Below are 26,731 nucleotides of genomic sequence, written 5' to 3'. Positions count from 1 at the left end.
GCTGTGTGGATGCCCTAGTAATCATTGAGCTGTGCTATCTTCTGAAGTGTGGAGGAGCACTGAGATTGGTAAACTGCCATCGTGCTTCTGATCAATGCTCTCCTGTGTGTGTCATCTAGGCAGGGGCTGCATACAATGACCTGGAGAGTCTCATTAAGCCCATAAGCTATGATTTTGAGATTCAGCCTAGCAGAACTTCAGACCTAGTAGAAGATGTACATTGATGTTTTAAAATAATAGGCAGAAATAAAGGATTTATTTCCTTCCAGAGGATGCTAAATTGCATCTCCCAATATGCTTATATTTGTTCAGCAACAACTGGGATGGCCACCTATTTCCCCAACCTGCAAAGAGGTATGTCTCCTTGACATTTTTCAAGGTTTTGCCTCACACATTTCTGCAATAACACTATAATCATCTGTTCTTAAGGCAACACTCCGAAAACATGTTCCAGAAAAATAATGCATTGTCAATATGAGTAGAATCATTCCCTTTTAATTCAGGAGAATCCCTGGCAAGCATTAAGGTAGACAATTATAAAGGAATGGTTGTCCAGCAGTGGCAGAGGTCATTTGCTACAAATAAGAAGCAAAAGCATCTGCTTTACTATTCAGGTTTCACAAATAAAATCTATTAATGTTTGGAACAGCTGTATATTTTACATGCTTCAACTGATGTGTAATTAAAGAATTCAATTCATTTCTTTGCTGATTTAAAGAATTCTATTGCCAAGGGCCACTTTTTTGATTGGCTTGTTTAGCATTTGTTCTTTCCCCTCCACTTCTTTGCGTAATTTTGCATATACAACTTTTCCATGTGAGGGCATTTATCCTTGTAGTTTTAAGATAATTGGGCCTCCAATGAAAACACTGAATCCAAACAAAGCCTGCCCACTTCACCCAATCCATCTACAGAAATGTAACAGTTCCTTTATCCACATTTTGACTCTCCCTCTTCCCATGTTTCATCTCAGTTTGCTGGCATTCCTCCATTCTATGTCCAGGCATCAGTTCAAAATTTGCATGTTCTCTCCAGCACCACAGGATGTTGTCCTGTGGTAGCTCTCAACACATAGACGCTGCTATTGAGAAACTCATTATTTGTTTCACAAACATTCAAGGTAGTTTATTTGAAATATTTTTCCCCTTCCACATGAATGAAAAGATTGATTGCCTTCTTAGAAAAAAAGTGAAATCATTAGCAGCAATGAATTCTCCTGGGGTACTATAGACTCCTCTCCAATTTTTAGATTGATGTTCAAACATTATTTGGTATCAAAAGTGAGTATTTGGACTCCTTTCAAGGGAGAGCTTATCTGTTTTAGTGTTCCTATAAATTAGCTGTTCTTTGCAGTGATATAAAGTATATCAACTGGCAGTGCCTTTAACACATGGAAAACAATCCATAAGGAGAGTGTATCAGCCAGCTGTTGAGCTGATAGACAACCACTGTTCCAGCTTCTGACTGGAGTTTAAGAGAAAATAATGGAGAACAGAACCAAAATAATTTAACCTGAGAAAAAAACTCCTCAACCTGAACCAGTTATGTTACTTTCTTTTATTGCTGTATACAACATAAAATCACAGCTGCCAGTTCTTTAGCTGTATTGCTATTGTTGCTGCACAGACAGGGTTTGGCATTTTTTAAATCCCATCTATTGAGTCCTTTCCAACAACCTGGGACAGGCAGATCTGTATTAGCATTAGTATTCCTTTGAGTCAATGACAACTGCCCAGATTATTCCTGCAGTTTTCTTGGCAACATTTTGGAGATGGTTTGTCATTGCCTTTTTTCTGTGGTTGAGAAAGAGTGACTGACCCAAGTCACCCAAGCGGTTTTGTACTAAAACAGAACCAGAATTCACAGTGTCCCAGTTTCCAGCTTGGGTCTCCTCAGTCATGAAATACTTGATTATAAATATGAAATGTATTATGTTTCATTTCAATATATTTGTCTTCATCCTTCCCTTCTCAGGGAAATTCCATTCACAGAATTTTACAGGTAGTTCTCAACTTATAACAGTTCATTTAATGACCCTTCAAAGTTATAACATCACTGAAAAAAGTGACACTTATGATCATTGCAGCATCCCCATGGTCATGTGATCAAAATTCAGATGCTTGGCAACTGACTGATATTTATGATGGTTGCATTGTCCTGCAGTCATGTGATCACCTTCTGACAACCAAAGTCAATGGGGAAGCCAGATTCACTTAAGAATTGTGTTACTAATTTAACAATTGCAGTGATTCACTTAACAACTGTGGCAAGAAAAGTCATTAAATGGGTCAAAATTCACCTAACAACTGTCTCACTTGGCAACAGAAATTTTGGGCTCAATTGTGGTTGTAAGTTGAGGAATATCTACCATTTTTCCCCAAAAATAAGACCGTCTTTTTTTTTGAACCCCAAAATAAGTGCTTGGCCTTATTTTTGGAGAGGTCTTATTATTTTGGGGCGCATGGAGCAAGGTGGGGCTCCCCTTGCCATCTTATCTGATTTCCAGCTCTATCTCCCTAACCCTAACCAGAGGAAATGGGGACTGGCTGCGTGTGCATTTTAATATTTTTGGGGAAGGGGTATTTTCGGGGAGGGCTTATTTTCAGGGGGGCTTATTTTAGCTCATGCGCTCAAAAGCCTGATTGGGCTTATTATCCGGGGAGGTCTTATTTTTGGGAAAACAGGGTATATAGTGTTTAGATAGGAATAACTCCCATTGAAAATCCTGAGGTATGTTCCCATTCTCTAAACAGAATGTTGAATCCTCCTTGGTGAAAGGTGCTGTACTCCAAGCATACCAGAATGGCAGAAAGAGAAGTGGAACAGTGAGGAGAAGTGATAAAAATTGTGAGCCACTAATTGTGAGCATTTTTATATTTCTCCTGCAGCAGGATCTTAATACAAAACAAGAGTGGCTTCAGATGAGCACATTGTCAAAAAGTTTTACTCAGCCAACACTTTGCTTTGTAACCCAATTTTCATTATATTCATTCATTTATTATTTTATTTTTGGGGGATCTTTTTTCTAGTTGAATCTTTCAAACACTTCCCTCTTTGGAAAGATCAAAGAGATTGCCAAATTTTCTGCAGTTCTCAAACCACATGTTTATGACAATACTTGGGGACAGCCAGCTCCAAGTCTGGAAAATGTTCCAAAGATGCTCCTTTTTCTACCAGTGTAGTCAGATCACAGGACAATATAAAAGAGAGCCATAAAACTATGTATTTATATATGTGGTTTATACTGGATATGTGGGATCCACCCATAATTAATACAGAATACATGTCTCTCTGACTTGTCATAAACAAGACCATCCCAAATATCTAAATGTTTTCAAGTACTTTATATTCTAATCTGTGAACTGTCTTAAAAACAAGAAAGTTAATCCATGATTTTATTGTACCAAATATAGTTCCAAATAAGCAGAAAAGCCATGTCTACCACTAACAATTATAAAATATGTTTTTGTGTTCGTCTATATGTGTTTGTGTATACACGTATATGAAGCTCATAATAAAAGCAAATGTAAATCAGTTAATCATAGTATATATAAGTTCTTATACAGCAAAATAAGTGGTGTAAGTAGTTCATATTTGTATCTTGGTAATTCTTAATTTAGAAATTGTATTTTGGTCTTTTCTTATAAAGAGCACTGCTATCTTATCAAGCAGACTACTTTTCTGCCCTTGTCTTTTCCTTCAACACAGGAAGTAATTGGAATGGGTTACCAACTTTATACATATTTTTTAATTGCAGATTTTCTCTAAACCATCATGGTAAAATTGTTCTCTGTGTTAAATGTAATTATATGGTTAAAATATATTAAGCCAGAATTGAATAAATCTATCGTGATGTCTAAAACCATATAGTGTAGAATGGAAATACAAGCATATGTCAAACATGCTGACTTTTAGTAATATGGCTGGCTCCAGTGAGGGCACTCAAATTTCTTACGTGCATTTCATGAAGTATTTCTATGGACTTTAGCCACACTTCCTATAGAATAAAATAGTTATATATAACAAACTTTAGTTAAGTTGCATCAAAAATAATGGTACCTTACAGCAAATTACCAAGTTTATCCTGTACTGTAAATCTTTTTTTAATTCATAATGTACATAGCTCTTAAAATAGATATATCATTTTTTTACATTGCATTCTTGGTAACTGCATTGTTTGTTTGTTCAATTTCTATGGCCACCCATCTCAGTCAATGCCTCTGGGCATTGTTCATAAAATATATTACAGTTATACCTTTAAAAAATTTTTTAAAACAATAAAAACAGTAACACCATTCAAAACAACCAGTTCAAGACATTAACAATAATGTAGCTTTTAATGATGTGCTCTTAAAGCACATAACGTCTCTCCAGAGTGTTCTTGTTTCATAAAATCAGCCAGTCTTTAGAAATGTTCTTTGCTACTATTTGGGAACTGTTACACAATTATAACTACATGGTGGTGTGAAACTTAATAAAAAGCATATTTTAAACAGAAACGTAATGGCAATCCAATCAATGCCAATAAGAAACTTATTCTGAACCAGTATATGTAGACTAGGGATGTAAAACTCACATCATCACAACTGTGTCATGTGACATATCAGGACTTTTTTTCCCTTTGCTAAACCGGATGTGGCCAGCGCATGACGCATCTGGCCCACGGGCTGAGATTTGACAGCCCTGATGTAGACTTAATTTGTTCTATATTGACAAATGCATATTCAATGCTAGATACAAAAAAAAAATAAATCATTTTTCATGTACCACTGTAAATAAATGAAATTTTAGAAAAGAATTCCTTGATCTGGTATGAAAGTCATTAAGAGGGGTGAAATGAAGGCGAGAAGAAAAATTTTAAGACTATCTAATGCCATTATCAAAACATGATGAAAGTGCCTTACACCACCAATGCCAAGAAGCTAGCAACGAGACGTCCTTTACCATACAAGGGCATGAGAAACTGATAAAAGACTTAAACCCTGGGCTATGAAAATAGGTGGACTTGATTGCTTGATTATGAAGCAGCTGATTCTCATAAGGAAAACTTTTGGATTTTCAAGACAAGCAAAATGAGTCTCTTGAAGTCTTGTCCTTGACTTTTTGTTGTTAGGTCCTAAGCTTTGAGATTCTAGAAAGAGATTTATTTTTTTTTACCAAACTCTGGGCAAAGGTCAGACAGTCCTTGTGATTTTAAGAAACGAAACTAGAAACTTTATCTTTACTGAAAAATCAAATAAGTAGACTTAATTAGCTGCCTCTAATATTGCTTTGTATTGCAAATTGTAAGTTTTGATCAGAAGCCATTTATAAACAAAATATGTTTTCACTTCATGATCATCTCACTGTTGTAGTACTTTCAGAGTTAGCCCATATTTGTGCCAACTTGAAAAATTAAGTACCTCTGAATGTGAATGATCAACTATGAATGTGAATGATCAACTATGAAATAAAGGGGTAGAATGAGGTTAGAGTGACTGGGAAGCCATACATTGTAAATGGGATGGCCTTTCCAACAACATATCATCACTTCCTGTAATGTACATGAGAAAAGCAGATTATTAAGAATTGTGGGTGAGTTTGACTTGGTGGATATGAAATAAGGCTGTATTTTATTTGTTTGTTTTGTATTCTCTGGCTTCAGTATGTTGTATTGGGCATACAAGACTTGTGGTTGCCTTAATTGTGGTTGCTAACTCTGTAGAGGCCCTGCTTCAAGCAGACAGCGGCTGGGATGAAACATCATAGCAAGTCATAATGTGGCTTGCTTGGTTTTGGCTTAGCGTAATGTGTGAATCCAGCCAATTGAGGTAATTCAATAAACAATAGTGAAATAAACCATGGCTTACTGCAGTGTGTAAATCCAATGTGATAACTTGGAAAGAAGCATATATAATATAAGATTAGTTGGAATCTTAAAATGGAACGTGGGAGATAGTAGCAGACGTTCAAATCAGCATCTAGTAAATACTGTGGTTGCAGCAGAAAATTGCCCATTTTAGCACAGGATTCACTTAGATGTGCTAGTATGCATAGACAAGCCCCTTAGCTACCTTGTTAGGTGAAAAAGAGAAAATAAGGTCACAAACAAAGCTTTTATGAAATTAAAATGGCACTTAATCTGAGAATAAACCTTTGCTTTAGAGCACTAGGATAAGATGTGTATACAGTATTTCCTAAGAGAATAGGCAACATATTTCTTTATATCTTTGGTCTAACTAAATGATCTCTAAATTGCTTTCTCTTCAAGCCAGATTTCCCCACTCCCTCAAGCCAATCCCTCGCAATTAGGAACAGATGCTATACTGCAGCTTTTCTCTGCCTCAAACACTTCCTGCTGCCTCTTGCATTGTGGATGATTTAGAGATTTTACAGATTACTTTGAAACTCAAAACCACCAACAACCTGTTTCACCTCTATCTCTGAATCCCATCTACTCATCTTTTTAAAGGTCCTCTCTGAGAACCAATCAGTTCTCTTTTATTTCTTGGCCAGTTCACAGTTTCATTACATGCCTGGTGCGTATAAACAAATGCAGCTTCTCCCATTAGTAATTTTGAAATTGCTGAGTTTCAAATTGCCAGATCTCCCTATATCAATTATAACTAAGGAATGCCCCGCCCCCAAAATAGGGAAAGCAAGAAATTAGGATCCCTTGGCTATATTTTAATGTTTATCAAAGATGACTCGTGGAAAACAAAGATTGAAAAACATACAGTTGCATCCCTGTGCATTAGGTCTTTTTACATCCTATGGAAATGAAAAAGATATATGGGATTCTGTTTGTGAGGTTTGGAGACTGCTGGCTCCCTCCACCAGCAAAGGTGCAGACCTGAAGGTCAAATATGATACATTTACTAGGGTACGTAATGTGTAGTTTACCCTGTTATTATATTCTTACCGAAGAAAGAAAGCAACAGGTTGAACTGGATTACCATATGGTCTTTAAAGCTTTTTGTCTTTCAGTTTGTAATTCCCCCTCCTTCCCTGTGACCTTATTCCAGTTCACATGCCATTAGATTTAGGATAGGATAGCAGGAAAATGTATAGGGCTGAGGGGGGAGGGGATTAGAAGACATTGACCAAGCAGTCAAGGGCTGCATGAAGCCCGGCAAAAGTCATTGCAGTTTCCCAGTTGTCTTTAACAATAAAGAACTAAAAGTGACACTTCATTGATAGTAGTTTCAAACTCAGAAAGAGCAATTTAGAGATCATTTAGTTAGACAAAATATTTGACAAACTCTTTGTCAAATATTTTGGTTTGGCTACTTTAATCCCTGAGAACAAAACAAAAAACATCCTTATATAATTCAAGGGATTGCATGGATTAAAAAGAATTCTGAAGACCTAATTGGTAATTGCAACCATTGTGGTATAAGGACAACTTATGTAAGAAGGGCGCCACAGTTGGTGCCAATATCTAGTTGTCATTGGCTGATCTCAGAGAAGCTAAACAGGATCAATCTGGTTAATACTTGGACAGTAATAGAGGACAGCCTTGAGATTGTCTGGTCTAGAGTGACAAGAGTCCCAACAGTGGCAATGGAAAAAAAATCCACACTGCCCGCAAAAACAACGTGAAAGCAGTCACCAAGAGTTTCTGCAAGAATATATTCCCATAAGCAATAAGTGTTTATTGCTTATGGGCACTCATAAAACTTAAGGGAATAATTTCCAGAGTATGATCTCCTACTCCATGTGGCAACCAGACAACCCACAGATTTTCATTTAGTAACAGGTTTTCTTCTCTTTGCCAACAATTCTAAATTCTAAACAGAGGTCTATTGCCATGACCTACAGATTAGTTCTCTTTTGTGCTTGGAGTTTTCTGGAATCTTTGTTCATACTGGATGAACAGCCATAGAAACTGTTCTTCGATTGAAAAATGTAATATTTAGGAAGATCTCTTTGCATGCAGATTGTGAGAGACAGTAAATAATGCTATTATTTGGAGAGGTTAAATTGGACATTTGCAAAGTACAAATAAGGTTTAGCAAAACATTAGAATGAACTGTGGTGGAGTCCTAGCAAATAAGGGAATGAAATCCTGATTTCTTCTATACCAGAATCTTCTGATCAACATGTTAAATAGGTACCCATAATAACAAGAGATGGATAATAATGGCCAAGTAGATCTGTTGAAATATAATTTCCAACAGCCTTAGCCAGTAAAAGGTAATAGAATCACCATCACTACCACACAAAAAGGCAATCTGTGTTGGACCACATACGAGAATTCCTAGCCAGCATAGCTATCCATTTATCATCTATCTTGTCTGTTTGCCTACCTCCTTCCAGGTGCAGAGTTTCTTTGAGCAACATTATAATCTGCTTACCCTAAATAGAAAAAAAAAAATCAAGGTCATCACCAGGAGACAATATAGTTGGCTTTGCCCTTATTCTGAAAGTATTTAATTTCAGGTAATGTAGAACCTTATTATTCAGATATGCAGATTTCAACCATTCTCCTCCTCAGCATATATATGGCTTTGGCCATGTTAGCCAGGTGCTCTGGGAACTGAAGTCTTCCACATTTGGAAGGCACCATATTAGTGAAAACTGCCTTAAAATAAGCATGATGTCACTAAAAGCTTATTATATGGATTTTATTTTATTAATTTAAAAGATTTGTGTGGCCACTTATTTTAGAGCACAACTTTGGGTGCTTCACAACAACATTCATAAGGCAGAAGAAGTTTTAACTTTAACTACATATTCAAGTCTAGTGTTGCCACTCTGTTGCTCAGACTCTTTATATAAAGACTACTAGCAGTTGGATCCCCCTTTAGAACAGGCATCCCCTCTTAAGCATTTTAAATACAGCTAGTACATGTCTGCCATGGATCTAAATTCATTCAAAAATATGCATATTCTGAAATGGTATCTTCATTGGATCAGATCCAAGGTTTATCTGACCTACTGTCCATATTAGTACTCAGAAAAGGATTAATTTGCATCTGTATCCCAGATGGATGCTGTTGGCCTGAGATTGTAAAAAAGGTTTGTGTCTCAGTCAGTCTTCTCTCAGTTGGGGGAATTTTATCTGGCTGGGAATTTTGGGAGGGCAGAATTCACATCTGGATGGTTGAGAAGAGCTGATCTCAGCCAAAGTGATGCCAGCAAATGAGCTGATGCTGTTACCACATTGTTCTACTTAAAGTTTCTCTGAATTCGACTTCACTGTTTGAAATGGCAGTGTAAGGGAAGCTTCCAGATTATTTGAGAATTCTCAATGGTGGCATTACTTTGATTGGCTTTACTTTTTAAATCTTTTGTGTGTTAACATGAAGCCATTGAGGAAAAAATTGCACCCACAAATGATTGAGACTTAATTTTGAAGTCCTTTGGAAGGATAGTAACATCTACTAAAATTATTTACATGCCGACTGTGACAGAATCAGCAGGCTCCAGGACTAATCAGTAAAGCACTGCCATCTTGTGGGACTTGAGAAATTGGATTTCTCTATGTTTGTTCTTATACTCTAGAGTAGTATTCCCAAATCCACACAATCCACATGTGTGTTCAACAGGCTGGTTTGTGACCTACTTTATAATCTATGTTTTATACGGGGTTGGTTCCTGACAATGGGTCTTAGTAATCTTAGTGTTACCCATTCAAATTGCTTTTCTTGTTATTTTAGTATTAATGATTTGTAATTTGTAAGCTATCTAGAAATTAGTCGGTGGTTAAGTCATCAGGTTAGGAGCCCATGAGTTCTAATCCCATATTAAGTACAAAGCCAGTTGGGTGACCTTGGACCAATCCTTATCTCTTAGCCCCAAGAAGGAGGCGATGGCAAACCCCTTTTGAAAAACCTTGCCAAAAAACCTGGAGGGACTTGTTTAGGCAGTCACCAGGAGTGAAAATTGACCCAAAGGCACAAAGCAAAAAGCTATCTGGAGTTGCAGTTGTGATTGAGGAAGCCTATAAATCATTTAAATAAATAAATAAATTATAAATGTAATTTTGTACATGTTCCATTCAATTGCATGCATGCATTTGAGCATGATTTGAACTTGTAAACAAGTTTCAGGGAGACATAAAATAGGAGCATATTACATGCACAATATTTGGATATATCCCTTGAACTTTTCAGAACTCATGAAAAAGTATTGTCAAAGCATTGTTGTTTTTTTATGCAGAACAAATTTTAAAACAGGCAAATGAAGGAGCTGTTTTCTATAGATATGAGAATTGTTTACATGCAAAGCTCTTATGTAGCTGCCTTGTGAGATGCTGAGAACTCCTCTGAGTAATAGTTTTTTAGCTGCCATTGATGTATACTAGAGCTGTTCTTCCCAACTACCACTAAAACCACCCTTTCAGGAAGACAGGGAACCACTCTAAAACAGTATCCCTCTGGTCCTGTCTCAGACAGTCCAGGAGGACTGTATAGTTGCCTCCCAGCTTGAATTCTCCATATGGGATTTGGAAACCACTTGGAAGTTTCAACTGGTCCAGAATATAATGGCATGAACAGTAATGGGCATTGAGTGTGTCATCTATATACAGGTAATCCTTGATTTACAACCATAACTGAGCCCAAAATTTCTTTTATTAGATAAAATATTTGTTAAGTGAGTTTTGCCCCATTTTACAAACTTCCTTGGCACAGATGTTAAGTGAATCATTGCAGTTGCTAAATTAGCAATATGGCTGTTAAGTGAATCTGGTTTCCCCATTGACTTGGCTTATCAGAAGGTCAAGTGATCACATGACCCCAGGACACTGCAACCGTCCTGTCAAATACAGAGTGTCCAAATTGTGATCATGTGACCACAGGGATGCTGCAACAGTTTTAACTATGAAAAATGGTCATAAGTCACTTTTTCATTGTCATTGTAACTTTGAACAGTCAAGGACTACAACAGTTTGAATGTTGTATTTATATTTGTACTGTATTTGACATTTGTATTGGTTGCCAATATGCTTCCAGGTGCAATCAAAGTGCGGGTGCAATCCATAGCATAGATTTTGGATATTTTGAGGAACCATCTATCTCCCATGGTTTCTGCTTGGCCAGAAACAATGCCCTCTATTGAGACCTAGGAAGTATCCCTTCTCTTTTGTGGTTCTTGCTCTCTAAAGAAGAATCTCAATGAAATCAGTGTGACTCCCTCCCCGTTGGAGTTCTGGAAGGCCTTGAAGACCCAATTATTCTTCCAGTAGTTAGGTTAAGATGAATGGAACCCCTTGTTGGATGTATTTTGGTCTATGCTTTTCTGCACATCCTATCTTATTTTGTATTGTTTTGTGTTTTATTGTTTATTATGAGTAATGAGGAGTTAGGCAGTACCTAAATTGAAAATAATTGAAAACAATCAATCGATTATTTTATGGACAGGTGATGTGACACCCAGAAAAATACGGCATCCTTCATTTAATCCACCAGGGAAAGATTGAAGACAAACAAGGTCCAGGGCAGAAGAAGAACATCATGGTTTCAAAACCTAAGGGACTGGTTTGGACAAAACTCAGCAGCACTTTTTCATGTGGTTGTTGACAAAAATAGGATTGCCAACATGACTGCCAACGTCTGATGATGGATATGGCACAAGAAGAAGAAGAATCAATCTATTAATTAAATGCTCTAGCTGTTTTTATTCCAATTAGATTAACCCTTTCAATATCAATTACGTAGGATTGCATATTTCACCCATATAAATGCAGGCTCCAAATTACTACCACATTTCTGTTGTCTTTTAGCCACTATTTCTCTTGCAACAAAGGGTTACCTATTGCATATCTGGCTATCATATAAGACTAAAGAGTACAGATTAGCTAGCTAGGCTCTGCCAAGGAAGCCCACTAAATAATCATTCTCTGAAGATCATACATCTAGAAAAAACTATGGTATACTTATGATGGTATGACTTAAATGCTTAAATGCTCTGTAAATACATTAAATACTCCTACCTACCATTTTCTTCATTTGTAATATTAGGACAAAATACTGAAAGTTTTAAAGTTTATTCAAAAATCTGGGAAACCTGGCCAATTTAGAGATTTAGAGATTTCTCTTTTCTTTCTCTTAGCAAGCTACTTTCCTTCCCCAAACAAGCCTACCTTTATTTACGCTGTCCAACTAGAACATATGGCCCTGTGAGGTGCCAGCATCAGTTCAAATAACTCAAGCAGAGTCATGTTGGTTAATACTTGAATGAGAAATGTCAGAGCAATAGCCTAGACTGGGAATATGGAAAAACATAACAGGGCAAAACAATGGCAAATTACTTTCATATTATCCCCAAAAAGTCACCAGGAATCTTGTTTGACTCAGAGGAGAAATTATCTTTACTTTTATCAGAACATGTAAACAGAGAAGGACATATATGTCATGTATTTCCAAATACATCGGAACTGTAGCTAGTTCTTCACTGGAAGGCAGCATCTTTCACTTCTATTAAAAGCAGGGGTGGGATTCTACCGGTTCTGTCCGGTTCGGTTGAACCGGTAGCTCCGATGATCAGGTCAGCCCACCTGCCCGCCCCTGTGCTTTGCTTACCTTTATCTTCTCTGCTGATTGGCGCGGCTCAGCTGTGTTACTCCCAAGTGGTAACACAGAAGGTTAATATTTGTAAAACTGTGCATGCGCGTGCAGTGTGCATTACGCATATGTGCGTGTGAAGCGAGCATGCACACACAAAGCGCACAATCACCGAACCGGTTGTTAAACCAGCAGCATCCCACCACTGATTAAAAGGTTGTGGCTTTAGCCTGATATCCCAACATTCCCAAATCTAGTGTTTTCCCAGCTTTCTTCACTATCCATAATTACGGCCAGTTGATAAATGCCTATGAATTCATGTTTTTTTCATCTTCCATGTTTCTTGCACAAGCAAAAGGTAGCCATATAGTGAATATGAGGGTAAAAGTTCATTCTCTGAGCTTGTGGGTTGGTTTCTGAACGTTTTGTTACCAGGCTAGATAACATCTTCAGCAGAGTTTAGGAGAGCATATAGTGAATATCCCTATCATCTAGAATGCAAAGCAAAAGAAATACCTTCATAGTTGGAAATAGATTACAAAGAGATATTGAGCAAATGTTAAGTAATATTTTTTGGTGATTATACAGTACAGAATAATTATCCATTATCCATTCACTCTAACTACTCTTTTTTTACTTATAGATCAAAGGGTGTTTAAATTTTAGAGGCATTAAAGAAATAGTGGAAAAAAGAGATAAATGCCTTTTTTTTTTTAACCAAGTATCATTTTCCAGTTTTTCCTTAATTACAATTATTTGTTTTGACAATAAAAGCCTTGGATCTGTGCCACTGATGATGCATTAACCAACATCATCTGCCATTTCTTCAGTCTGGATAATGTTTGGATTTAGGGGAAATATGGCAGTCCGACTCTTGCAGTGAATGATTCATCATTGACTTAGCGGATATAATGAAGGACAGTCTTAAATTAAGTAACTTATTAAAATATTGATGGCAATTATTGCAAGACAGAGCCAACTGGTTTGCATTTGAGAAAGTATTAAAAAGGATATGGGTTGTGCTTTGAAAACAATCAAAAAGTATTGCTCGGTAATTAAACACCTTACTAAACAAAATTCACAGAGGGTTGTCCCACATGATCATGGAATGAACATTTGTTTTTGATTTAATGTACAAAATCTGTAGTTCTTCTATTACATCTTCAGTTCTGCTGGGAGAATATCATATTTTCCCGGCCCTCAAAGGTGACTTTTAAACTTTATTTTGGGGTGGGGCTGTATTTTGTCAGGAAGCAAATACATCAATAGTATGAACATTATGGAAAAGGTGGGTTTTGATATGTCACAGATAGTTAATTGTGACTTGATTAGTAATAAGTAACAGTCCCCGCTTGTCCGCATACAACAGTGCAAGTAATGGGTGTATAGAAAAATATTCCCTATGGATTGTCTTCATCTCATAATTATAAGCAAGCAATCATTTTTAAAGCACCAATTATGTTGGTTTGTTCAGTTTTTTAATGTCATAACTCCCTCAGCCATCTTTTGTTGCAGTGTTAGAAAAGTTTTGTGAGGGCAAGGATATTTCCTCCTGTTGATTTTGCTTTATTGGCTTCAGATGGCACTTCCAGAACTGTTATAAATTCCCAAAATATAGGGGGAAAACTTTAAGAGACAGAATTATATGAACTACAAAGTCATATCTTTCTGTTAAAACACTTCTCTGCTTTTTTTAGGGGCCTCTTGGATTGGATGGAAAGCCAGTAAGTAATGATCTAAATAATTAATACATTTACAAGTATATAGTATAGACCAGTGATGGCTAACCTTTTCCAGACTAAGTGCCCAAAGCACGTGCGCCCAAAGTCCCTGATGCAATGCTCGCGGGCCCCGTACATTTGCCCTGCTCCCCGCACATGCACATGCCCCCATGCACATGCCTCATCCCACACATGCGCGGCAGAGACCTGAAGCCCAGCTGGCTGGTGGGAGGTGCGCAAGCATGCATGGCAAAGCTGAACTGGGGCAACAGCTCGTGTGCCCACAGAAAGGGCACTGCGTGCCACCTCTGGCACGTGCCATAGGTTCACCATCGTAGCTATAGAGAGTATGGAAGATGCCCTAAAGAGGTACCAAGGAGCTGTTGCCAAAGCAAAAGGGACTAAATAAAATTTTTAAGTCAAGAACTACAAGATAACATTCAGAAATGCCCCAGGCAGAAACCTCCCTAATTCTCTGAACTTTAAGAAAGTTAAAGACTTTCAAGATTCTGTTATTCTCCCCATCTACTAACTAAGATGTTCTTACTGTTCCTGTGCAGTTTATTACCTAGATTTGTTTACCTAGTGGGGCTAACAGTGCCCTAATGCTTCACATTAATGTGGAATCATTTGTCTCCAATTGTTTCTGCCTGTTCTACCAAATCTGACAAAGTAGCCATGTTGTAGCCTCCATCCATTCAACATATGGTGGGACCCAGGGAATATGTCTTCCATGTCATCAGGCCTGCAATATCAGGTGCACCCATTTTGGGTGTTTTTTGATGTTGGTGAAGTTTCGTTATGGGACTCAAGTGTACCTGTTTCTTTTATTTAATTTATTGATGTAATTTTTAGAAAATTTATATTGCCCACCTATTCGCACATGGTGACTCAAGGCGGATTACATAAATATAAAAACATCATATATAAAAAATAAAACTAATAGAAGAAAATAATCAAATAAATACTAAATTTTAAAAAAATAGTCCCCCAACCCCCGCCACCCCAGATTTTCAGCCCCTTCCTAAAGAATGTTAGAGTCGGGGCCAGTCTTATCTCTGGAGGAATGATGTTCCAGAGAGTGAGAGCCACCATGGAAAAGGCGGCTTTTCTTCTGGGTCCTGCAACATTCCTTGATACCACGCAAGTATAAATAGTATTTATACTATTTCCGGTTCATTTGATGATTATTGTGATGTTGTTCTTTTTTAAGAAAAACTTTTGTTATTTCCCAAGAGTCACGAATGTGAGTTAGGTACTGGCTGATTAAATAAAATAAAATAAAATAAAATAAAATAAAATAAAATAAAATAAAATAAAATAAAATAAAATAAAATAAAATAAAATAAAATAAATAAAATAATAAAATAAAATAAAATAAAATAAAATAAAATAAAATAAAATAATAAAATAAAATAAAATAATAAAATAAAATAAAATAAAATAAAATAAAATTATAAAATAAAATAAAATAATAAAATAAAATAAAATAAAATAAAATAAAATAAAATAAATAAATAAATAAATAAAATAATAAAATAAAATAAAATAAAATAATTAAAAGTGCCATAACTCAGGTATAATAATGGAATGTTGCTGCAGTGTTCCGGAATAATTTCTGAAAATCAATTATTTAGTCCATAAAAGCCAAATAAATAGTTTTTACTAAGAGGCATGCTGTTCTAAAAATAGTTTGACAGCCTGGCTGTTAGGTTTCCCTTGGTTTTGAATGCTCTGGATTGTATACACATGAAGCTCCACTGAGGCATAAGGACATTTGTGACTATGACAGAATTGTTATCTATAGTCAACTAGATTGAATACAAGTGTGAAGGATAAATTGAATGGCAACTCCCTGACCACTTGCCAGGCAATGCAAGCAAGGGGAACCTCTTCCAGTTATTTTCTACTTGTGTAAGCAGCTGTATGTTAAACTAAAGGTGGTCCTGAGGTGCTCGTGGTTGACTCAGCCTTCCATCCTTCCGAGGTTGGTAAAATGAGGACCCAGATTGTTGGGGGCAATATGCTGACTCTGTAAAGCGCTTAGAGAGGGCTGTAAAGCACCGTGAAACAATATATAAGTCTAAGCGCTATTGTTAATGCTATTGATTGGATCTTCTTACCTTTTGAAAAGAGAGAGAGATGCCAGCATAGCAAGTTAGACGAGCAAATAAAAAGCTTACAGAAATATCTGGGTGCAAAAGAGAGTCTAAAAACCAATCAATAAGATACTTAATCGATTCAGAAAGCTGGTTGATTCTAGAGATGCGAAGAATCAAAAACAGTAAGGAAGAGATGTAAAGGAATTTCTGGAATCCTAAACCTGAAAGCATTCTGGATTGCAGGTCTCAAATCTAGCTCAAGTTTATATGGCTCCCCTAGACCATTGTCCATGGTGCCATTTCCACCTATGCAAAGATTTGCTTTTTTAGAATAGCCTTTGTTTCCCGAGCCATCCATGGCACCTTAAGCCAGTCCCAACTCAGCCTTAATGTACAGTGCCTGCTCACAAGTATGTGAGAAGTGGAAAACTTGAGGCTTCCTGCTTGGCTGCATATTTTTTGTTTGTTTGTTTGCAGATCCTACTTGTAATGATCATTTCTCAAAAGAAATCCTTTTTACTGGGTCTGCTGTGAATTTGACCCTACAGATAGTCCTTGACTTACAACCTTTAGTTTAGTGACCGTTCACTAAACAAAAGTTCAGTGAAGTTACAAGAGAAAAAGGTGTCTTATGCCCTTTTTTCACACTTATGACCATTGCAGCATCCCGGTGGTCACTGATCAAAATGCAGATGCTTGGCAATTGACTCATATTTTATGATGGTCACAGTGTTCCGAGATCACACGATCCCCTTTTGCGACCTTCTAACAAGCCAAGTCAATGGGGAAGCCAGATTCACTTAACAACTGTGTTACTAAATTAACAACTGCAGTGATTCACTTAACAACTGTGGCACGAAAGGTCGTAAGATAGGGCAAAAGTCACTTCATCGCTGTTTCACTTAACAACCAAAATTTTGGACTCCATTGTGGTCATAAGTCAAGGACTAACTGTACTTTCAAAAGGCCTTTCTTTTCAAGAGAATGTAGTATTATTTTCCATTTAAGTACAGTGCTGATGTTGAAATTCACCCAGTGCAGCCATTATTTGTCTGCCAGTTGTTTATAGGCTGTTTTGCATGGAATACATGCATTGTCCTTGACTATAGGAAGAAAAAATTATCCCAGCTTAGACAAGGGAAAAAGGTGAGCTCGGACAGATTTGCAGCTTTGTTTAGTTCAGGTAATCCTCAGTTTACAACCACAATTGAGCCCCAAGTTTCCACTGCTAAGCAAGACAATTATTAAATGAGTTTTACCGCTTTTTAGGATCTTTCTTGCCACAGTTAAGTGAATCAGGCTTTCCCATTGACTTTGCTTATTCGAAGGGATCAGAAGTGAAAAACTGAAGTAAGATTGTAAACACAGTCAAGGTTTCCCTTAGCAACTGCTTTGCTTAACAACTGAGTTGCCATTCCCAGTTGTGGTCATTAAACAAGGTCTACCTACAACAAAAGTAGAAAATGTAAACATTTGAATATTTTGAAGCAATAAGGAAAACATGTCCCTGGAGTAGTTTTCAGAAGTTAAAAATTGGGGTAGGAGGAGTGAAAATGTTAGTTTTCAACATCCTTTACAGATATATTTTGCTAAGTTTATCTTGGCTCACTTGTAAAAGTGTGCTTGGTGCAGCATACAATTGTGTTGTGTATTCAAACCATAATTATACGTTTTTGATTGATTTCAACATGTTTTTAATTTTTGATATATATAGAGTTACAGGCTGCTCAATTCCTAAAAATATCATCTTTTAATACTTGTCTGTTTATGAGAAACAGGCAGGCAAAATGTTTATATTAAAAACAGAAGAAACTGTCAAGATTGTTGCAAAAGAAAGGAAGTTACATATTGATTTTAGCTTCCGCTCTAATGAACAGATACAGAAACAGCTGATTGTGAGAAAAAGCTTCAATTGTTAAACTGTCTCATTTTCTGAAGCAAGCTATCTCTAACAGACGTTTTTAATTCTTCTAATCCTTATTTTTTTTTAGTTTTGAGTGATTTCTGAAACTTAGATTTGCCTCTAGCACTTCACACTAGTGTATTTTACAATTTAATGGATTTCCAAATGCAGAACAATTTCTTTCACATGTTAATCATTTAATATTTATTCAAGTTCCCCTCTTTGATTCTTCTTCAAAAATAAACAACAAAACAAATGCCTACCTTGGAGGCAAAATAGAAAAAAATAGCTTTCTTCTTGATTTTCTAATTCCATCACTCTTACTCCAACACTATTCCTACACAACTGGTTGTCTCTTAATACAGCAAAATATCTATTTTAGACTCTCTTATGGGGATCAACTTATCAGCCACTTTCCACTCTATGATACTAGTGTCACATGTTGAAATAGTCGTATAGGAGAATAACTATTTTTATGGTAGTTTACATACCAAGAAGGGTTCCAATCAGGGCCGGATTTAGATGAAAAGAGGCCCTAGGCTATTCCACTTATGAGGCCCTTTCACCTATAGTGAAAGTGTAATTTTAATTTTGCTAACAATTTGAATGTAGGCTCCTCTTGATCTTGAGGCCCTAGGCTGAAGCCTAGTTAGCCTATAGGAAAATCCGGCCCTGGTTCCAATTGAAAACAGTGCTTCTCTATGCTAATTGTTCTCTTTTTGATGTCTATAGGGACCTCCAGGAGCAAAAGGAGATAAGGTGAGTCAAATGAAAAGTGCCTTGACATTGTTAGGAATGCTAATTATTCTAGTAAGCATAGTCTTATTCTTGTAGCCTTTGTTCTATAATGACCTCATTGAGATGACCCTGTAAGACAGAATTATCAATGAGTATATTGGTGCATATTGCTCTGATGTCCCTCGCAGGCTCTTCATGGGCAGATGAAGGTAGCACACCATGCATATCCAAGAGAAGAAATGGAGAAAGAAGCCAAGAACAAAGAGAATCATCTCTGAATTGTTAGCTGTACCCACTGACAAGAACAATTGGAATAGCAATTGTGAACTATAAACTGATGTTGTATCTTGCATGAATTTGGTGTTTTGACTTCTGCAGCAAAGTTGGAGTCCTGAATCAAGATTGCAATTGGCTAGTTTCTAAACCACAAAGATATACTCCTTTTTCTTTACATTTGAATATATTCATGTAAGAATTGTATAAATAAGAGCCAAGGTGGCGCAGTGGTTAGGGTGCAGTACTGCAGCTACTTCAGCTGACTGCTAGTTCAGCAGATCAGCGGATCAAGTCTCACTGGCTCAAGGTTGACTCAGCCTTCCATCCTTCCGAGGTGGGTAAAATGAGGACCCAGATTGTTGGGGGCAATATGCTGTTTAGTATACTGTCTTTGGTGTAAGCAGCCCGAGAGTGGGCGGCATAGAAATATGAATAATTAAAAAATAAATAAATAAATAAAAAATACTTTGTCTATAACTGTCCTGATAATACATTCTACAGGTCCTTCCATTCTACCCATACACTGTTTTTACTTGCTGTATGTGAGTCCTAAATAGCTCACTAAATCTAAGTATACAATGTGAAGGACTTTTAGAACATGAAATAATATTGGCTAATGTCAACATTAATTTTTGAAACTTCTAATTTCCTATATTTGGCCACTGGTCCTATTTATAAGGAAGAAATATTTTGGCCAAAAGCAACACTGAACAGCCAATGATAGTAACTTTTCTGTTTTGTAGGGTGAACAAGGAGACATTGGCCCACGGGTAAGTATCACTAGTAATTATGAACATATTTACATGTACATGAGAGTTTGGCTGAAATAAGCATAGAAACATCAAAATATCTGAATATAAACATAAAGATTAAAAGATTTAAAAAAACAGAGCTGTACAACTTATCCTTACCTTTCTTTCGCCCAAAGCTTGAATTTTAAGGAAACTCTTCAAAACAAAACAAGTTTTATTCCAGGCTGCAGTTTTGCATATATTTACTTGCGAGTAAATCCTTTTGATGTCAACTTCTGCATAAACATCAGCTGTTAACTTTTTAATTCCCTTTCCTAGTAGAAAGCAATATTTAACTTTAATTTAATTTAATTGCATATGATCATATTTTTTTCAGACTTATATGGGTATCTTCTCTCTTCTTGCACTAATGGTCATTTCACAGCACCAGACTGTACATTTCTTTTCATGGCTCTCTGTTGATGTACCTTGCAGGTTGTGTAATAACTTAATAATTCAGATTTAGACAAAAGCACCATCAAAGCCAATAGAATGAGCAGCCCTAATTATTTTTTCTAATATGTAAGCTTTGTAGTTCAGTAATACAATTTCAAAACAGTAATGTTATTTATAATTTATTAATTTAACTTCCCATAGGTGAAAGCAAGGGGTGTCAAACTCGCAGCTCCCAGGCCAGATGCGTCACATGCTGGCCCCGCACCCACCTGGTTTAGCGAAGGGGGGAAAAGTTCTGATATGTCACATGATGCTGCTGTGATGCCGCAGGTTTGGCACCCCTGCTCTTGATAAAGGAAAGTTATAATAGCACAGCAACATAGTCTAGTGACAGTGATAGAGTCCAGGTTGAAGTGGAAACCTATAAAAGGAGCTAAGAAGGTATACAGATGGTATATCCATGGTGGTATATAGATAAGATGCATAAGAAGCAATAAACAATATCAATGTACAATATACAATAACAAAAAGGTTACTGATACTAATGAAAAACATAGAATACTATTCAAGTAAACCAAACTATAATTAAATAACGACTGGTTGAAGCTTCAAATGCCCCCCAGAAGTGCTCTGTTTAGAGCAGTCTCCAGAATACAAAGTTGGACCAAACAGATGTCCAGATGTTCCAAAGAACCAGAAAAAACAAAAGTCATGTACAACATATAGTGTAAGGATTTTAGCAACTGCTATGTAGGACAAACAGACAAAAGACTAGCATAGCATATCCATGAATACCAACTAGTAGTCAGAAAGCACAATAAAAACTCATTAGTCTTACAACACATAGACAAATTTTACCATAGCTTCAACTGTAAAACTGTGAGCATCCTAGACAAAGCTAAATCCAAAAACATAGTATTTATAGAAGCTTAGTACTCACACAAATCGGCCATCAAGAGGTACATAGAGATAAACAAGATTTACACACCATTCAAAAGAGACAACAAAAAAGCTAACAAGAAAACAAATGACCAGAAAACATTCTCTCCAGAAGCCTACACCCTGATAAGCAGTGATTAACATCAAATAAACAAGCAAAAAACAAAACAAAACAAGGAACTATCAAGGAGAAAATCATGCCCCCACCAAAACTGGCACTGCAAGCTATTGTATATAAACAAGGAGCAACCCCACACTCATGAACACTGATGATGTCACCTAGTCAGGTAATGAAACATTTACAAGCAAACAACCAAGCTCAAAGAACACCAAGGACAGTTGAACCATGAGCTACATATATTCAGTATCCCAGGATAGTGTTGCAGGATCCAATCTGGGTTAGTTATCGGGAACCTGAAGATGGGCTCCAGCACGAATCCGAAAGCTCGGAAGATAAAACCTCTGGTCTCAGTGACCAACCCAGATTGGATTCTACATATATTCTCTTTTGATCTAACTGAACTCTGTTTAATAATTAACTAATTGGATTCAACAGTTTTCTCTTTTGTAATGCAAAATGTTACTACATGAAAATAGTGTGAGCTTTCCAAGGTTTGTGCAACAAAATTTTAAGCCAAACAGGAAATTAATTTCTCTAATTACTCAATCCTTTAGATTCAGTAGAAGCTAGAATATATTACCTCAGTTTTATCAGAAGAGGACAGCTTGCTTTAGATAATGCTTTGATTCCATTCCATTTCTACATTATAATGGGAAGAGCCTTATTTTTATTTTTAAAGAATTTAACAGTTTTAAACACAATTCACAAACAATTCACTTGGGAAATCTTCTGTTAGTATTATCCATAGAAGAACAAGAGACAATGCATATTTAGAAATTGAGTGACTAAAAAAAAAAGATATTTAGCAGTGGTGCTTAATCTCTTTCTCAAAGAAGGATTGTTGTCACTATGCATTTAACATAAACCATAAAATGGAAATGATTCAGAAGGGGTCTTTACATTTTAAAGGAAGGAAAGAAAACATTGCAAGCCATTCCCAGATGTTATCAATTATGCATAAAAGAGGTCTGCATTTAGCAATGTTCTTGTTACGAAATGTATTTATGCCCCATTTTCTCAAATGTGTTGCGTCTTTTGGGGAAATTGAGACCTGGTCTCTCAGCAGGATGGACCAGTAATCAGATTGTAGTTCCAACAGTATGTAATCATCCATTTTCTCTCACAAATGCAAAAAACCAATCAGATTCTTTTGAAATTTTAGGACATTTCTTTATTTCTTTGGCCCCTAAGTCCTCTTGTTCTCTTTTCCATTCCCAGAGACATTTTTCTGTGACAGCATCTGGCCTAAATTATTTTTATTTCTTTAAATTGGACAGGTTTATTTTGCTTTGGCCTCAGCAGCAAACTTTATTTCCTGGTTTAAAGGGGGGTGCATTATTTCATACTACATGCTTCACAATACATAGTACATACATTTACAACTGTAAATACCTCACATTTTCAGATAAAGCAGTCATTTAGTTAATATTTGAATGTCTTAATTTTCTCTGAGTGCATCATGATCAAAGCCTAAATCAATAGGCCAGACATTTGGTACCCAGTTGGATCCACTGTTGTGTTTGACCTTGCAATTGTTGTGGAACACATTGTGCCATATTTCAGCATTTTAGTTCCATGTTTTCCCAATCCTATCTTTCTAGGCCTTTCCCTTTTTTAATTTACACCTGAAAGAATTTTTGTTACCAAGTTCATTATAGAAGTATCTGTGCCATGTATGTAAATTATTAGGAGGAGAGTAGTGTTATATTTAACCAAAAATGAAAAACAAAATAAAATGATTACATCAGTCTTTTGGTCCATCTAATTGATCTTCACCAAACAGATTTTTCAGAAGACACATATTGCCCCAAGTTTCTCTCTTGGTAAATAGGCATTGAGAGAAATCTTTCCTTAAATGGTATTGATTTAGAGTCTTTTATGAAAATTGGAGATATAATGTTATGAAACAGAATTCTTACTGAAATTTTCAGCATTTCCAAGAAAGAAAAGTCTTACTTCATGGAATTTGGTGAACTGATTTCTTCTCCCAGACCTGGAATGCTGTCGAGATTATGGAATTGAAGTCAAACACATGTGCAAAGCACTAAGTTCAGAATTCATTCTCCGTACTAGAGTATATGTTGTCCCACTGTCTTAATATTGCTCAAAAAAGAATAAAATCAAATGGAACATGATGTTTTACAGTTAGCATGCTATATTATCCTCTCACTATATTAAATCAATCAACTGCAACAGTAGAGATTGTTAGTATTTGTTTTCCAACTGAACTGCTGATTGTGCCCTGAACACAGAAAGAATAAGGGCAAATAAATATCTATAGATCAATATAAATAAAATGTGGCTTCGGTTGCTTGATTTTGCTACTCCTGTGGCCCAAACTAACATAGAAGACTGGAATATTTACTTCCGCTTCAGCTAAGGTTTGAATCATATCTACAGTACAGTCCAAGACATCTAACTCGAAACAGCATTTTGATAATGATAATGATCATCTAAACAGTATGATGCTTAATTTATAGCACATGTTTTCCGCCAAAGTCCATGGAAGTAACTGGCATAGCAATGCTTTTAATCAGATTCTTTGCTTCCAATCAACATTCTTCATTAAAATTGTGTTAAGATGTTACTTTATTTAAATATGTTGCTATAACATATGGGATTAAGTGAAATTTATTTCCAGGTAGGTTATACAAGATGATTAGATATTTTTTTCCACCCCTTCATTTTCCCTTTTATTTTATAAATAAGAATTTTCCTGAAATGCTTATACAGAAATCAGTTCATATATAAATAAATATACACTGCTCAAAAAACTAAAGGGAACGCAGAAGACATCCGAGATCTGAATGAATGAAATAGCCTTATTAAATACTTTGTTCTTTACATACAGTAGTTTATACACTGCTCAAACAACTAAAGGGAACACAAAACTACTGTATGTAAAGAACAAAGTATTTAATAAGGCTATTTCATTCATTCAGATCTCGGATGTCTTCTGCTTGTATTCCCTTTATTTTTTTGAGCAGTATACATAAATTATTTCCTTTCCAATGTGTTAAATGTGGTATAGGTTCACTTGACAATTAGATTCTTATCTAGATCCTTATCTAATAGGACTGACTGGCAAATCAACCTTGCTCATACGTTTCTATATTAAAATCATTTGTAAGTGCTATAGTGGCTAAGGCACGTTGTGAGACTGAGAGACCACACGTTCTAGTCACACCTTGGGAATGAAACCAGGTGAGTTACTTTGGGATGGTCACTCTCTCTCAACCTTAGCAAGCAGGTAATGACAAACCACTTCCATAGATTTTGCCCAGAAAAGTGCAGGGTCTAGTTCAGAAAGTCATCAGGAGTCAATATTGAGTCAATACTGATTTTAAAAAAAGAGAAGGGCTCATCTAAAGATGATTTTCCTTCAGTTTTAGATTTTGTGTGTATGTGTGTGTTTGTGTGTGTGTGTACTGTACACATACTGTACCTACACACATAAACACATGCATATATAGATAATGAGAGTAGGTTTTTCTCTGGCATATACTTGAAACACCCATTTCAGTATTTTCTTCAAACCTAGAAAGTTAACATTGTCTAAGACGCCATAGTCCAAGATACCATAGTGACCTGATAACAAAAGCTTGATGCCAGATTAGATATTCCCCGCTTTAAGCTACTCTAACAGTTTGGCTAGTTTTCTCTTAATGAAGCTACATCAGTTCCTTAGGGACAAGCCTTATCAGAGTATGATTGCTCTAATAAAATGTACATTATCTCTTTAAAATTCCTGTAAAACGTCTTAAATTTTGATCTATGGAGACAAGAGTTAAGTATACTTCCTTAACTTGTTTTTGTTAGTCAAAGTTTTAGCTTTGTTGAACAAGTACATTGTCTGTATGCAAACCTATGTAAACAAACCCATATCTCAGGAGACTGTAGGTGGTCTGAGTGTGTGTGTCACAAATTGTCTCCTGTGAACTACTGTAATAGAGTAGTTTATTCTACTGTCACCGATTAGCATCTTGGTTTTGAATCAATTAATGCTGTTTCTGATTATATCAATTGTTTGCTTCCTGTTGGAGTTCTTGGAGCCTTTACTATTTTCTCTATCTTCTTTGTCTTGATTCTTTTTCTTTGCTGACATGCATTGACTAGATGGCTTTTCCTCGCCTCAGTCATGGATTTCTCTCTGACCAGCATATTTTTAGCAGACGTATCCTTAAGGTAGAATCACTTTTAATCTTCTGGCTTGCTGTGTTTTCTTGAGAGGTTGTTGGCTTTTCTTAATTTAAGCTCTTCTGTTCTACTATTTTATTCTTCTGTTTTTCACGCTCTGACTAGATCTCTTACTGTTTTGTGTCATAAACTAAACTGAATATACTTGAGTGTTGTGGCAGTTAGAATCAGAATTGTATTTCACTGTTGTAGTTCGGTCGCTAAGTCGTGTCCGATTCCTTGTGACCCCATGGACCACAGCATGCTAGGCCCTGTGTCTGTCTCCCTGTGTTTCACTATAAAAGCATCAAAATAGTATTTTTAAAAATTACTTACTTTTTAACCATAATAAACATTTCAATTATCATCCAGTTGCTTCACCATTTGACAGAATACAGTGATTGCCTTCATGAAAACAGATTTAATTCTTCCTCTCCCCCACTTAGGGAAAGTCATGGTGAATATATGTCATGACTACTCAGATTTTCCATAGATTAAAATGTGAAATCTGCTGTGGCTTTATAAGAATTGCAAATGTCAGCAAGAAAGTAAGCAAACTGCCAAGCATCTTATACAAAGAATATGTTGTGTGCATTGAAAATATCTCCGCTTCTATGAGTTTCATATTTAAAGAACATAGAACTAATTTTCAGAATCAGCAGATACCTATACTCCTTGCAGTTTGCAGTATTACATCCTAATACAGGATTCATTTCTACTCCATCCTGTGAGCATTAGGCCACAGTGTTAATTCTTAAGTGTCCATACATCCAGTCTACAAGAACTGCTACTATCAGCAACTCATAAATTTAAGCAATCTTAAGATATTGCTTATCTTGCTCTTGCTTATCATTTAAAAATGTTACATAAATCAAATACGTTTACCTTTCTTGTGCTTTTCATTTTATTTGTGATTTGTAATGTTAGCATCATCTGAGCTTCATCAGCTATTCATACAAATCTAAGAAAAACATTACAATAACATGCTCCAATCCCCAAGATCTATCTAGGTTCATTGCTGTGTTCTTGCATGTACTGCATGTCATGTACAGTGAGAATAGTACATGTACAATAGTACAT

General features: G+C 36.2%; 1 protein-coding gene across 1 annotated transcript in view; it reads left to right on the top strand.

The window, feature by feature from the left end:
• COL23A1 (collagen type XXIII alpha 1 chain) overlaps nt 1-26,731 on the top strand; it is a 284,794-nt gene that overhangs the window by 218,328 nt on the left and 39,735 nt on the right. Inside the window, exons 6-9 of the mRNA XM_087887485.1 lie at nt 14,186-14,212; nt 18,947-18,973; nt 19,972-19,998; nt 25,592-25,660. Of these exons, the coding sequence (XP_087743611.1) occupies nt 14,186-14,212; nt 18,947-18,973; nt 19,972-19,998; nt 25,592-25,660 (150 nt within the window). The remainder of the gene's footprint in view (nt 1-14,185; nt 14,213-18,946; nt 18,974-19,971; nt 19,999-25,591; nt 25,661-26,731) is intronic.

Source organism: Pantherophis guttatus, chromosome 2 (assembly GCF_059756535.1).
Source record: "Pantherophis guttatus breed Tessera chromosome 2, ASM5975653v1, whole genome shotgun sequence".
NCBI lineage: Eukaryota > Metazoa > Chordata > Lepidosauria > Squamata > Colubridae > Pantherophis > Pantherophis guttatus.
This window is presented reverse-complemented; position numbering and strand designations above follow the sequence as displayed.